This window comes from Leguminivora glycinivorella, chromosome 19, assembly GCF_023078275.1.
Source record: "Leguminivora glycinivorella isolate SPB_JAAS2020 chromosome 19, LegGlyc_1.1, whole genome shotgun sequence".
In the NCBI taxonomy this organism is placed as follows: Eukaryota; Metazoa; Arthropoda; class Insecta; order Lepidoptera; family Tortricidae; genus Leguminivora; species Leguminivora glycinivorella.
Genome location: NC_062989.1, coordinates 10,530,291 through 10,546,523, shown reverse-complemented (window position 1 = coordinate 10,546,523; position 16,233 = coordinate 10,530,291). Strand labels below are relative to the sequence as shown.

At 37.1% G+C, this 16,233-nt stretch overlaps 1 protein-coding gene across 1 annotated transcript in view; it reads right to left on the bottom strand.

Moving 5' to 3' along the window:
* LOC125236406 (ras-like protein family member 10B) overlaps positions 1-15,954 on the bottom strand; it is a 71,246-nt gene extending 55,292 nt beyond the window's left edge. The window contains exon 1 of the mRNA XM_048143197.1: positions 15,881-15,954. Coding sequence (XP_047999154.1) covers positions 15,881-15,950 — 70 coding nt within the window. The 5' untranslated portion in view covers positions 15,951-15,954. The remainder of the gene's footprint in view (positions 1-15,880) is intronic.
* Between the last annotated feature and the right edge of the window lie 279 nt (positions 15,955-16,233).

The window sequence follows — 16,233 nt, the reverse complement described above, 5'->3', positions numbered from 1 at the left end:
GTGGACCGATTTTCATGAAACATGGCTAAGAACACTCCCGACTAACTCGGCTTTCAAACAAAAAAAACTAAATCGAAATCGGTTCACCCGTTCGGGAGGTACGGTGCCACAGACAGACACACACACACAGACAGACAGACAGACAGACAGACAGACACGTCAAACTTATAACACCCCGTCGTTTTGCGTCGGGGGTTAAAAATAACAGAAATATCAAAACGGTCCGACACAGATAAAAATAATATTAATCTATGTTGAAAAAATCATTGCTCTATCTTCAAAAACCAGGGAGGAAATAGTCGAGAGCGTTTGTATAAAGAATTGACCCCTCCTGTATCGTCTTAAGGGCTGACTTACTCGTTACGAGACGTATGTGAATTTCAATACATTGTGTTATTTCTTTATTTACATGAACATATTTACATAATTATATAAGAAACTAAGACTAAACTTAAAAGCTAGCTAATGTCTAAAATAGGCCCTTGAGGCATTGTACCAAGGATACTGGCGACATTTCCTCGCTGTATCGCAATGCTGATACGTTGTGCGAGGAAGTCGCCAGCTCTTCGGTCACCAGTTACCTCAACCAGACGCTTCGCGATTTCTGTGAACAACTTGTTCGCGCTGGGGCCCCATGGACCTAGAGTTTCTACAGTGTTATTTTAACAGTCGTCTGTGGGTCTGGGACCTCTATTTATGTAGTAGGTATGCGTGAACTTGAAATTTTGTGAGATTTATTTTTAACCCCCGACGCAAAAACGACAGTGTGTTATAAATTTGACGTGTCTGTCTGTCTAGCTGTCTGTTCGTCTGTGTGTCTGTCTATGGCATCGTAGCTCCCGAAGGGATGAACCGATTTAAATTTTTTTTGTTTGAAAGCTGAGTTAGTCGGGAGTGTTCTTAGCCATGTTTCATGAAAATCGGTCTACTATGACGCGGTCGGGGTTTTTTTTAATTTTAATTTTTTGGTTAGGTTATTTACAGGGATGTAACGGAGCTCTGCTTCTGCTTCCGTTTCTGCAGAACTTCCGTTTTGTTTTGCACATCCGCTTCTGTTCCGGTTCTGTTATTTTTCAAACGGAAGTTATAAGTTATGAGCGGCGTACATCAAAGACTCAAAGACCAACAGGTCTATACCTGTCATTCGCTCATTTCTCTGTTTGCCACGTGCTGCGATACTAAACGCTAAGGCGGAAGGCCAAGCCAGTTCTTAAATTCTTAGTTAGTAAACAGTAAACACCTAAAAGTTCTAGGTAATTTAATTAGTTTTGATTTATGTTATACCTATGTGGTATTTTTTCTTTTCGTTTTTAACATCCATAAGTTCCGCTTCTGGTTCCGGTTCCGCTTCTGCTTCCGTTAAACTAAATTCAAAACTTCTGCTTCCGCTTTCGGTTCCGTTAAAAACACTTCCGTTACATCCCTGGTTATTTATACCACGTCGATGGCAAACAAGTATACGGTTCGCCTGTAGGTGTTATAAGTTTGACGTCTCTGTCTGTCTGTGTGTATCTGTCTGTGGCATTGTAGCTCCGGAACGGATTAACCGATTAAGATTTAGTTTTTTTTGTTTGAAAGCTGGGTTAGCTATGTTTCATGAAAATCGGTCCACTGTGTATGGGTTTTTCTCAAAATTTTAATTTTGTGGTTAGGTTATCTTTTCGCTATTTTCACAGAATATATAATAGTACAAGTACAGAAGGCCCACTGCTTTGATGTTCACGAAATGCCGCCTTTTTAAATGCCTACAAAATTCTCACAAAGAAACGAGCCGCACGTGCGCGGCGTCCGGCGATAGGGTTACCTATGGATTCAAACGAATTAATACTCACATAAAATGTTATACCTACTATTATATTCAAGTCTTGGTTACTTTCTAGGTATATATACTGTATTTATATATTTTTGTTCAAGTTCCAACATCACAAGCCTTATTGAACTTTTCTGTGAGACTTAATCAGTAGTAGATCTGTGTAAGAATGTCCTATGGCATTTATTTTATTCAATATGTCTATTTATCTAAGTATTATTACCCATTCCACACGCGGATATCTCTTAAAAAAACCTCGCGACCTAAAGTAACAATAGATAGTGCGAACGTGCGTTCCGTGAGAACGCGCGCCACCCCTGAATAGGCCGCGAACTCGCGGCCGCCAGCATGTACTTGTAGCGCGGCGATAGAATCGCGGAGTGAGCCGCCCCTGCTATTTTGAGGAATTAGTGCAAAAAGGTCAGATCTGGGGAGTTACCATGACGTACTAAAGACGTTCAGTTTAGGTTGAGAGAAAGGGACAAGGAAGGGAGCTATAGCAGTTACATAGCTCCGTCCCTCTCTCTCAACCTAAACTAAACGGCTTTAGCACGTCATGGTAACCCCCCAGGAACTCGAAGCCAACGAGCTTATATGAGGATCTTTGTTGAAACTGAAGCGAAAGTAGTTTGTTACATAAAATGTGTTTGTACCTTACCTACCTATAAATAGGGGAAACCGGGGCCAGTTTACTATAGGGGTAGGTTGACTAACTATTAAAAAACCGGCCAAGAGCGTGTCGGGCCACGCTCAGTGTAGGGTTCCGTAGTTTTCCGTATTTTTCTCAAAAACTACTGAACCTATCGAGTTCAAAATAATTTTCCTAGAAAGTATTTATAAAGTTCTACTTTTGTGATTTTTTTCATATTTTTTAAACATATGGTTCAAAAGTTAGAGGGGGGGGGACGCACTTTTTTTTCCTTTAGGAGCGATTATTTCCGAAACTGTTAATATTATCAAAAAACGATATTAGTAAACCCTTATTCATTTCTTAATACCTATCCAACGATATATCACACGTTGGGGTTGGAATGAAAAAAAATATCAGCCCCCACTTTACATGTAGGGGGGGTGCCCTAACGAAACATTTTTTTCCACTTTTTATTTTTGCACTTTGTTGGCGTGATTAATATACATATTGGTACCAAATTTCAGCTTTCTAGTGCTAACGGTTACTGAGATTATCCGCGGACGGACGGACGGACGGACGGACGGACGGACAGACAGACATGGCGAAACTATAAGGGTTCCTAGTTGACTACGGAACCCTAAAAATTGAGCCTAAAATCAAACTTGAGCCAACCAGTGAGGTACGCAAGTCCGTCACCTCCCTCCGCTCAGTCACCGGTGAGCCTCTCGTACCTCATATCGTATCACTGGTTGGCTCAAGTTTGATTTTTGGCTCAATTTTTTAATAGTCTACCTACCCCTATAGTCAACTAGCCCCGGTCTCCCCTGCCCCCAAACATTATTAAAACATTTCGGATTCCCATTTGTTCCCAAAATGGAATGTGCAAAGTTTCCTAACCCGATGATGCGCGTAAAAGGGGAAGCGAGCCTAACGTGATACAAAGGAAACTTCTAAATTAAATTTTATTCGACAAACTTATACTCTTTATATTTCTACTTTTACTTTTCTAGGTAAGGAACATGATTTTTTCATTTTCGTAAAACAAAGGTGTTCTTTCATGTGAAATAAAGATTTAGAAATTTTCTAGTAATTTGAAATGGTTATTTTTTTAATTATAACTTTTTTGGGACGTCTAAAGTTATTTTTTATTTTTAAATAATTTCATTTCATTTCATTTATTTATTTGAATCAAGCAACATGGCTCATACAATGGGTGACAAAATAACTAAGGACCTATACAATTTAGAAATTAAAATAAACATCAATAAACGCACTAACTAACGCGGAATCTTATAAGTACCGACCATTTCTAAGCATGACATATTATAAATAAAAATTTCGGAATGTCTTATACAAACTTCCACCCCTCATTCTAGGGGGGTTAGAAAGAGGCAAAAAGTAGCCTATGCCATACTCCATCCCTTCAACTATCTCCAATTAAAAAATCACGTCAATTCGTCGCTCCGTTTTGCTGTGAAAGACGAACTAAGAAACAAAAATACATACTTTCCCATTTATTATTAAGTAAACCTACTATGGATGTTTATAAAATCCGTTTTTTCTGATCCTCAGTGATAAAACATGGTCAATTTTCTCTTAATCAACCATTTATTCAGAATATTAAACAATACAACCTCATTGTAAGCAATTTGGCACTTTCTTTAATGATTCTCCATTCAGCCAGGAAATCGTGACCGTCCAAGTTATTATGACCTGTCAATTGCTTGGCTCTTCCTTCATTTGAAGTTCAATATTCTAAGCTATGTCGACGCCATTGTTGTGGTGGAATTTTAAATAAAGAACGTTAACGAGCTGTAAGTCAAAAGAGAAACTTTTTTTATATCGTGTAAGTTCAGTAAATTCGTAAAAAAAAGTGTCTGGTCCATAGAAATGAGCGGCATTATACATCAGTCGGCATGTAATGAACGGCCAATATTTTTGAAGCCCCATCTGTACTGAAAAAGTTGTTTAGTATCCTCAAAAATCACTATGCAATACGGCTGGTACTTTTTATTTCAAACTGTATAAGTACAAATTCAGAAATTTGAAACTTTGCCTATCTTCTTTGTCACTGTCGTAAAACAAAGCTTAGAAGTGTCATAACGCAAATACCTACTTAAGGAATTCGTGAACTTCAGTTGAAGCATGTTTAAAATTACAAAGTTTCTAATTTGATCAGTTAAAGACAAAGTTGAAGTCAGTTTTGTTATAATAAAATCGTCAAATGGAAGCTCTTGACGAGTCTAAAACTTTGCTACATTAATTAAAACTTTTAGGTAGTTTCTTTATCAAATGCCTGTTAACTTCTTTTAACCCCCGAAGCAAAAACGACGGGGTGTTATAAGGTTGACGTATTTGTCTTGTGTGTCTGTCTGTCTGTCTGTGTGTGTGTCTGTCTGTGGCGTCGTAGCTCCCGAACGGATGAACCGATTTAGATTTAGTTTTTTTTCTTTAAAAGCTGAGTTAGTAGTATTCTTACCCATGTTTCAAGAAAATCGGTCCACTATGCCGGTGTTTTTTTTTCAAAATTTTAATTTTGTGGTTAGGTTATTAGATAATCTCTTGTAAGTAAAGTGTAAAAGGGGGGAAATACCTTCTTAATAAGTTGTTCCCACTCTGAACCGAAGGCCTGAGTGCACGCTGATATTGCGCGTGCAGCGGGGTGGGGCATGCGGCGTGCGTGTCAAAAAATTGAAGCTCATACAGAGATAAGTTCGCCTTTGTACTGAAACTTTTTATTTTAAATATTATGTGCTGTATTATTTTCCTGTACAATAAAGTGTTTACTTACTTACTTACTTACTTACTTACTTACTTACTTACAAGTGTCTTGAATTGACGCTGGATAGGCAGACGTACGCTCAACGGCCCGCCGCTGCACGCCCCGCCAAACGCTCTGCTCCGAGCATCCACTCAGGCCTCAGGTCTTAAACTTAAGTTTATTCTTAATATCTACCTATTACCTACATAATTATGTGACTTGCACTAACGCCGTGGCTTACGTGGTCGCGCGATGGTCGCGCGACGGCGATGCGACCCATACGAAATCAAACCTTATCGATATGGAAGTATGAGACGCGACGGCGACGATCGCGCGACCGTCGCCTACGCAAGACACGGCGTAACTGTCGCCTGCTATCCGAACCAATAAGAACCTCCAAGAAAATAGCGTACCTATTTACTCCCATCGTAAAGGGCGACAACGCACCTCTGACCATTCTGGTGTGTCGGGTGTCCATGGGCCGTAGTGATTGCTTACCCATCAGGCAACCTGACCGCTCGTTTTCTTCCACGTTTTCGTCACTTACTGTACAGAGATCGGAACTATGGGAGTAAAACTTTGCACGTCATGCAACTTTGCTTGTTTAGCTGTCAGGCAATTCGTCTATGGAATGCCCTCCCTTTGCCTATCAGGCAAGCTCAGAGTAAACTCTCTTTTAAAAGCAAGTTGCGTAAGCACTTATTTGCAAACATTCGAGATTAAAGTCTACTTGATGTCTCGCACTAGGTACATTTATTTATTTATTTATGTATATGTGTATTTTATTCATATATATGTATTATTCTAATATATATGTAAGTTTACTTATTGTATTTGTGTATGTTTATTTTATAATAGTAGGTATCGACTTGTATTTAATCGTTATCATCTCATACTGGCTTTATAATCTTGTGCACCAAACTAACTATCTCTGCTTTGCCCAATGGTTGACTGGTAGAGAATGCCTTAAGGCGTTAAGTCCGCCATTTGTACTTTTTATTGATAATTTGTGCAATAAAGTTTAAATAAATAAATAAATAAATAGTTTCGCTCACTGCTGTTACTGAATCAAATATCATCAATTCAACTTATTCTCAAGGGTGATATCTTAAATTCAATGTCCCAATCGCATATAAAAACTAAAAAGTAAGGCATATATGTATATTTAATTGATAAACTAGTTAAAAACAGCAAGACTTCACGTACGGAAAATAATCGAGAGTCTAAAAGGTCGTTGAAAAATTAACAGTAACTTCTTCAATATTTTTCACCAAAATCTTGTTATCTTGATTCTGAAGTACCTATCGCATTTCAGCGAGCGAAAACTTTTAACGACTTAACTTTTAACTGAGTTCTTGAAATATACTTAAACGAAAGTACATTTTTCAACGGCTGTAAGTATTACATACAGTATTTTTAAGTTGAAAGAAAAATGGAAAACATTGCGACCTCTGGCCTTGCCAGAGGTGTGAATTTTTACATTTTTCTTCAATTTAAATAGTACATTATTACGATACAAGTGCGTAAAAAAGGAAGTTCGAAACTAGTGGCGATAAATTAAAATACGTCCGAAGGGAGTGTTTTAAATCGACACGAGTTACGAATTTCCTTTTCGCACTTGTATCGTACGACGTTTTTCAGTAGGTACAGTTAGCACTCCAAAGTTTCGACCTGGCATATAATGAACCTCTTCTCGCACTAGTGCGTAAAAAAACACCATCTGTACTGAAAAATATGTAATATTCCTCGCAGACGTTTACTGCATGATAAAAAACAAAGGTAACTGTAACTATAGGTTTACGGCAGAGAAAATGCTAAAATGGAAAGGAGCCCCCCTTTGAACTTGGGAATTTTAGTTAAATATACAAGTGTTATTAACTAGATCTATCGAAAAAAAATTGTCCATTAAGAACAACTCAGTCAAAAGATTTCAAAAAAAAATCTTTAAAATCGAGGTTCCGCTCTCGACTCTTTCCTCCTTCAAAACTTAATCAATCGGAACGAAATTTGAGAATCTGAATAACAATGAAATAATCGATGTCGTATCGTTTAGCTTTTTTGGTTAATTGTTACCAATCTTGAGTATCACACCTTTTTTTGCGCCACAATGAAAAAGGCCGTTTTTGGAAATTTTTGATTGGCTCTAGAATCTTTAAAAAGCAGAATATCAACAAAATCAAAACGGTCCGACACAGATAAAAATAATAACAATCTGTGTTGAAAAAATCATTGATCTATATTCAAAAACCAGGGAGGAAATAGTCGAGAGCGTTTGTTTGGACTTTGGAGAATTGACCTCTACCGTATCGTCTTTTAATACGAGTAAGTACGCAAACGCAATGAACTAATTTTAAATGTTATGCATATAATTATACAGAATGTTTCAAAAAAGACACGTCAGAATTAAATTGTAAGTGGGGCACCCTAAAAGTACAAACTAGCCTAACAATATCTTATAGAGAGTTGCATAAAATAAATACTATTTTCAGTACAGATGGTGTTTTTTTTACGCACTAGTGCGAGAAGTGGTTCATTATATGCCAGGTCGAAACTTCGGAGGCTCATCTGTACTGAAAAACGTCGTACGATACACGTGCGAAAAGGAAATTCGTAACTCGTGTCGATTTAAAACACTCCCTTCGGTCGTGTTTTAATTTATCGCCACTCGTTTCGAACTTCCTTTTTTACGCACTTGTATCGTAATTTACTATTCTTTAAGGATATGTTTTTTTTTCAGAAGTTTGCTTTTATGAAATAAACAATAGGCTAGTTTCCTATACTTAAAATAAAATATTTTATGCAGTGCACGAAATAAATCACCACATAATTAGAAGAAAAACGTGGACAGTAGTTATGTTTAAACATAATTTCTATTTATTTAATAAGTTAAAGTGAAATATATAAAGTAAATTAATTGACTGTGACGTCACTCCTCAGTATTTCAGAGTAATTCCATATTAGCAACTCGTTTTGAGAGTTCTCGGTTCTTAAAAAGAAGCTGATTTTGGAAGAGCTTCTTACACCATGACCAAAACCAAAACAAAACAATAAAGAATCGACAGCTTCATTGGTCTGTTTTAGCGAGTGGCGTTATCTTAACTACGTTATAACAAAAACATCACTTTTTAACACCGCACTGTTGAAGGCGTCCTTAATCGTCGTTGTCGTCGATAATAAAGTATTTTTTCAGTACAGATGGTGTTTTTTTTACGGACTAGTGCGAGAAGTGGTTCATTATATGCCAGGTCGAAACTTCGGAGGCTCATCTGTACTGAAAAACGTCGTACGATACACGTGCGAAAAGGAAATTCGTAACTCGTGTCGATTTAAAACATTCCCTTCGGTCGTGTTTTAATTTATCGCCACTCGTTTCGAACTTCCTTTTTTTCGCACTTGTATCAAACATCAAACGTTTCAACAATGAAATAGCAGATCGTGTCATTTGTATAGTAGTCAATAAAGAGTTTTCTTTGTGAAAGCGATGGATACGGCCGATATATGACGCTCCACTGTCCTGCGGGCGTAGCACAATAGTTGGATAAACTTTATCGCATCAGTGTGTCCCTATCGCACTTACAAAGAGTGCGAAAAAGACGGCCTGACGTTACATCGTTTATTACGCGACCGTGCTTGCCTGCCTGATCTTTACGTAACATACCTAACCAATGGTTGAATGGTAGAGAATGCCTTTTGGCATTAAGTCCGCCATTTGTACATGTTTCTTTGGTTGTGTAATAAAGTTTAAATAAATAAATACCTACATCCCGACAGGAAAAATAGACAACCCCAGTTTTGTCACTTTTTAATTTGGTTCTACAACTCCATTTCTGTTTTTAACCCCCGACGCAAAAACGAAGGGGTGTTATAAGTTTGACGTGTCTGTCTGTCTGTCTGTCCGTCTGTCTGTCTGTCTGTCTGTCTGTCTGTCTGTTTGTCTGTCTGTGTGTGTGTCTGTCTGTGGCATCGTAGCTCCCGAACGGATGAACCCATTTAGATTTAGTTTTTTTTTGTCTGAAAGCTGAGTTAGTCGGGAGTGTTATTAGCTATGTTTCATGAAAATCGGTCCACTATGTCGCGGTCGGGGGTTTTTTCAAAATTTTAATTTTGTGGTTAGGTTATATTAAAAAAAATTACATTCAGCCGTCATAAAAAAAAGGATCGAAGCTTCCATTGTTTTTCCGTGGCGCAACGCACTCAACGCAGGCCGCTTTTTGGCTGTCATCCAAATATTTGAAAACTCACACGGGAGTCACATTAACGTAGAGCTACATTTTTCTATTGTTAGCCCATTTTACGGATTCATGAGTTACATCACACTGTTCAGGAGGTGTACTGCGCATTTTTTTTTGAAAATTCGTGTGTTTCATAATAAGATGTCTAATTATAAATGTAATGTGTCATCATCCTCCTTGCGTTATCCCGGCATTTGCCACGGCTCATGGGAGCCTGGGGTCCGCTTTGACAACTAATCCCAAGATTTGGCGTAGGCACTAGTTTTTACGAAAGCGACTGCCATCTGACCTTCCAACCCGAAGGGTAACTAGGCCTTATTGGAATTAGTCCGGTTTCCTCACGATGTTTTCCTTCACCGAAAAGCGACTGGCAAATATCAAATGACATTTCGTATATAAGTTCAGAAAAACTCATTGGTACGAGCCGGGCTCGAACCCGCGACCTCCGGATCGAAAGTCGCACGCTCTTACCGCTAGGCCATCAGCGCTTCTATAAATGTAATGTGTATTGTGTGTAAATGTGTCTATAAAATATAGTCAAATTATATATAGTACAGTAGTAGTAGTAGTAAACTATTTATTGTACAATAAATAACAAAAAACACAGTAATTACAGTAGTACTTTTGACGAAACCTTAGGTGGGTGGACACTCTGTTATATGACGAAGCCTGCGCTGTGGATCTAAACTTATGTATTTTTTAATGATTTCTTTTGTTCAATAAATCAATATATATATTACAGTAGTATATACGGAGTTATGTAAGTAATATGAAGAGTCCACTATAAAATAAACTGTATTAACTACCACGGGAGCTTTTGTCAGGTAATTTGACTACCAGTCTGACCAACAAGCACAGCAAAATTCAAATTTGATACAGCATATCGGAATAGCGGCACTAAAAGGTCATTGCCTTAACAATAAAAAAATAAAAATAAAAATATTTATTGCTTTAAACCATACATTACATTTTGATATATAATGATAGCACGTAACACGAATACTTATGTAAAAAACTAGTTTTGCAGAATATATTTTATTCATAAAAGAATGAAAGGCTAAAGCAACTCAATAAAATAAAAATGAAACTGAATTGCAGCAGCAATATAAAACCACATAGGGAGAATGAAAGGAAAGAGTATACACAATGTAACACGAAGAAAATCACTCATTTCTGAGCCAAAAAAAAAAAATAAGATGAAAAAACGATGATTTTTGGCGGGCGGGTGGTCTAGTGGTGAAGACACCAGTGGGCCTTGTCGTTTTTTCTTACGTGTATGACATCTATTTCAATTAATCTCTCAAATAACACATAAATTGGTTATTGTTTTTTTTTTTCCTTTTTCTCTTATTCTCTTATTGTTTGTTCTCAATCATTGCTCAAACTTATTACTGCTGTAGGTACTTTAAATACTGATACATATGTAGTACTAAATCTTCAAATATATTTCAAAATTTTCTGTAACTTTGCACGCATGTACTTTGCCCAGTTTCTATCCGTGGAAACTTGTTATTGGCTCATTGTTTTTATGTTATAAGCCTTATTGTAACTTTAGCTGTAAGTTTTCCTAACAAATAAAATAAAATAATAATTTAGAATTTATTTGTTGTGCGCGTGCCGCGCACGCTGCAGGACACCATCGCGTGCACAGACTTCTGGCCGAAGGGTGTGGTGTTTCGCCGGTTCCGGGGCAACCTGCCGAATCCTACGCCGAGTCAGACGACGCAACGGAGCCACGCTGTTACGTCGTCGCCCAAATCTAATGTTTAATTTGTTTATTATTTTTTTTGTCTTTCGTTTTTTTTTGTGAGTTTTGTTTTGTATTTTGTAGTTTCACAGTGCCTTAGTGTAAACTGTAATGCTAGTAGTATGACTACTAGCATTACAGTTTATACTGAAAAAAAAATTCAATAAAATAATTTGATTTGTTCCCTAGTTGTAATGATTTTTTAATTAATTTAACTTAAAAATCTCCTTTCAAAAGGTCATTTCTTAATTTTAGTTGTAAAACTACCCTAAAAAGTCTCGAGTTGGTAATAACTCTGGAAGTAGGTACCTAGTCCAAATCCAGAAAGAATAGTTGTTTATGTGACTTGTGCGTAATGAGGGCATAAAGTAGTTTTATGAATCGAGCCGAAAGGCGAGCAATATTAAAGAGAACTTATAACATGGATGTAGATATAAAGGCAATTATAACATTTTTGTCTATGCTAGGGTCACTATTACTACAGTCATAGTAAATATTCGGCTTCTACATATAACACTGTGTATAAGGGTGTATGAACGAGTTAAAGAAGGTTAAATTAGCAGTTAGCAAGACGCCAGCCAGGCGGAGGGGTATCGTTTGGACTCAGTCCAGCGTCGCGGAACAAACGTCCCTTAGTTTGTAAACTTGTTAGTGCGATTGTGTTAGACAGGGAAGAACAAGCCTAAATAATAAGATAAGGGTTTAGCTTTTACGTTACATATAACGTAAAAGCTAAGCACTTATCTTATTACATTGCTTTATGAAGCAAAAGTATAGATTACAGTCGAGAAAAAAAAACGTAGATAGCTGTGTTTTAGAAGACGTTAAAGTACATCGCGTGCCATGGAATAAAAATCTTAGCACTTCTTTATACCTACTAAAAATATAACTGTCGGGGTTTAAAACGTTCATTCCCAAATACACAGGTACAGGTCAGTTTACACAGGTACTTTCAAGAAAAACGTGATAATAATGTAAAATTGATAGTCTTAGTCGGTGAAATACTACAGATTCCTTTATCTAATAGATATATTTAATTTAGGTTTCAATTAGAGCATCTTATTATCCTGATTCTTATCAGGCAGAGTTTTTGAAAACTAACTCGCTAAATTATTTATGAATTTTTTTCTGATAGATGTTTAGAAAAACCCGCGTATGGCGCTGAATTAGTCGATCTTATTTGTAAAATTTGGACAATTTTGAATACTGAAACTGGTAAATTTATAATAAGTATATCCTGTACGACAATCTTCTCAGAATACATTTTTATTATAAGGTTTTGAAAAAGAGTAAACGAGGCTAAGAAGAATTCAATTTTTTTCAGAAATTACCTTAAGTTAAGGGATAATTTCTTTGAAAATCAACATCACATCTAAATTATGGAAATTAAATGATGATATTGGCATGAAAGCCCTCTTAATTCGTATGTGGTCCTGTCGCCGCGAACGATATCAAATGTAAAACGTAGACCAGAAATATATTCTGACTATTGTCAAGAGGGCGCAGTTTTTGTAACGTATACGGTGACAGTTCAATATAGTATGAAGAAAATGGTTCTTCTGAAATTCCGCAACATGGCGCGTAGCGTAGTCACATATTTCTGGTCAGGTTTTATGTAAAAAGTCGACGCTGCGCTAGTCACGCAAACAGAGATATTCTCAGAAAACGACGCCAAATAACCTCTATTCACAAGATGTAAGTACCTATTCCTATTTCTACCTAAGTCATGAAGTACAGGCAACCAATTGGAAGCCTAGGCCACTCTACAACCATGTCGAAATTACAAGCAGTAAGAGATTTCTTACAATCTGATTTATAACGTCACTATGACATAGTTCTATAGTGGCCTAGGGCCAATTGATTGACTATACAGTACGGTATCTTCATTATACGTATATGAACAGCAAAGGTACGTCATCAGACGTTACATACGAGGCCAAAGGTTCAATAAAGGTTGGAGTTGACTTTAGGCAGCCTTTGTTCAGCCAGGCTAACTGGACAAGGCTCCCATCACACGAGACCGTATCATTTTAGCACCACACACGCTGGCTTTGACCTTTATCATTATCATGTCGCACTATTGTCTTAGGCAGAATAATACATTGGCATAATGTTGAGGCGCAGAATAATGTCACTTATTTTTTATATTAAAAAGGGTTTTCTGGTTTACTTACTGTCAAGCTAACACACTCCTCCTCGCTTTGCTCGTCGCGTCGTTGCACCTAAACCGACTCTGTGATATATAAGATTTCTGTGTCGTGTGAGTATTTTGTCCGGATAGGGATTCTAACCTAATCTACATTTCTGGCAACATGTCAAAATAAATTCGGTGGATCGTCTATTCGGTGCAAAATAAAATTACAGTCAGCAACATGAGTATTATGCGACATAAAATGCTGCAAAATTAAAATCGACGATATTAGCAATATGCTATCACTAATTCGGTGAAATGTAATGTATACTATATACAATTCTGCTATATTAAAATCGACAACATTAATATTCTGTTATCCAGAATTCTGCCAAATGAATGACATGCGATATGACCATTGGTCATGGTCGCCGACCATGCTTGCCTGCCAGATGGCAGTTTCTTTCGTTAAATTTCTTACACTAAGGATTTGTCGCAGCGATGGACCTAAGGTAATAAAATGGTTTATTCGTAAATGCGTTTGGTTTTGTAATAAGTAATTATCTCATTGTTGCCTGTGGGAAAAAATTAAGTCAATGAGTTTCTACCAAATATGACATTTAAGTCAAAAGATTTGTAGTTTGTATCACGCTTTAGACTAGTTTGATTATGACAATTAGAATTTCAAATATTTTTTACATAAATCACTCATTCGCGTCGGTGTGACTCGCGGCCTTCATTTAGTGGTAGTTTACATAACGCTTTGCTGGCCGTACCCGGTTTACTGCGCTCTAACATTTACTGCCCTGTTTCATGGCAACTCTGCTTCCTGGTGAATGTAAAGGTGCCTTTATTTATTTATGTTTACATTGTTTAATAATTCATTCTTTATTAAAAAGTTATGGCAGAGCCAGAAGAATTTTGTAATGTCGACGTCAAATAATACACCGGGTTTTTTTTGTTTTCCGCTAAATTCGACACACAGTTAGGTTCATCATCGGAAACCACCCTGTACATCGCTTTTGGTTAAATTCGAAAAAAATGTTTTTTTCTTCCTTTCCATACATAATAAATGAATTAATTAGTGTGAGAGACCCTTAGGGATAACATTTATGTTAGTGTCAAGTGATTGACGGCACATGTCAAAACAAATTGTAATAATTATCTCATTGTTGCCTGTGAAAAAAAGTAAAGAGTTGGTATATCAAATATGACATTTAAGTTAAAAGACTTGTAGTTTTTACACTTTTTTTTTTTTCAACCTTCAAATCAAGAGTGAACGGCATCTTCTGGGCCAGCTCACTCCATCGTAGGCCACGTCTTTGCTTTTGGCTAGTCTGTGGCCAAGAGTAAGCCCATTTATAATAATAAGAAAAGAAAAACATTAGGCCGTGGTAAAGGCTGAACACACCTGTTCAGTTATTTTTTTTTATTTTTTTAATAACTCGGTAACCGTAAGAGTTAGACGCTAGTATTTTAGAGAAATTAATTGTATTTGATCTAAATAACCTTCCATTAAAGTTAACGGAATTCAACAAAAACAGGGTGTATACCTGCGGCTGGTCCATACAAGCCGATTCCCACCGGCTTGCCTAAAATTGATTAGTAGTAAAGTACCTAATGGTAGGTTTCTTTTTGCTCAGTATTGCCTAGCAGAAATTTTCACCAGTCGCCACTGATTACCTACTTGGGTGTTTTCAAAAAAAGGCGTTGAAAACCTGTTTCCCATAAACTCTGGAGTTTTATTAGGCTTTTCTACCAGATACGGCCGCACTCTTCATCCCACCATGCAGAAAAGTTGTCCCGAATTGTTTATTCCACTGCGTCACGTTTTTAAAGAAGAATATTATATTTCACATGACGTAGCGATAGCGACATCTGACGATCATCAAGATTGATTATGCTATTCATTATGTTATGAGTAAAACGAGCCAGAAAAATCAGGATCAAGGATGATTTATATAGGATTTACAATCTTCATGCTAAGAGTCGTACCTCAATTTTTTAGCGCCACCTAAAATATTATCATAACTACACTGATGATGCCTACAATTTTTTTTTCGAAATGACCTGTGATATCACAATATGATATTAAAATAAATAAGCATATCATTAGTTAAAAAAAAAACACTCAAAATATTTGGGAAAATATGATTTTGGCCACTTCCAGGCTGCGAAACAGCGCCATCTATTAGTTTAAAACCTAAAAGACGCTTTTTTGTATGGGCTTAGTCTGTCCTGGTATTATATCGTCGTTGGTGAGACTCAAAAGGTTAAAGTTATGACGTCAATGAAGATAATTTTGAAAACTTCATTCATCATCATAATCATTGGCCACAGCATCTTTCCAGGTGATAGTTGCAGCACTTGCAGCGACTAAGTAAGAGGTAAGTATTCTGAGTAGGCAGTCTACAGCCTACATCGGTTGTGATGGCTGTACAAGCCAATGGAGGATCGGCATTTTCTGCCGCATCGATCACAAATGTGCCTTGACTCCTGGGGTGTCCAGCAGCTCTTACGGAGACGCTTTTGTTTGATTACAGTTACATAATCATCAGAAGTACTTACGGATAGTATACTTCTTGTCGCAGTGACGAGTGTTTCTTGTGCTCTGAGACGTACGCCGTTTGTACCGCATTATGGATTCTGCAAAAAAACATCATCATTATCATTCCCTTGCCCTTTTCCTATTAGTAGGGGTCGGCGCAGAAGATCATCTTCCTCCATTCCTCTCTATCAGCCGTCATTTCCATACTAATACCATTCACTCTCATATCATTGTTCACACATTCCATCAATCTTTTCTTAGGCCTTCCACTGCCATTGTATCCATCCACCTTCATATTTACCACTCGTTTTATAACATTGATTTCATCTCTCCGCATTACATGCTCATGCTAATCTACTTCCTCTCAACTTCT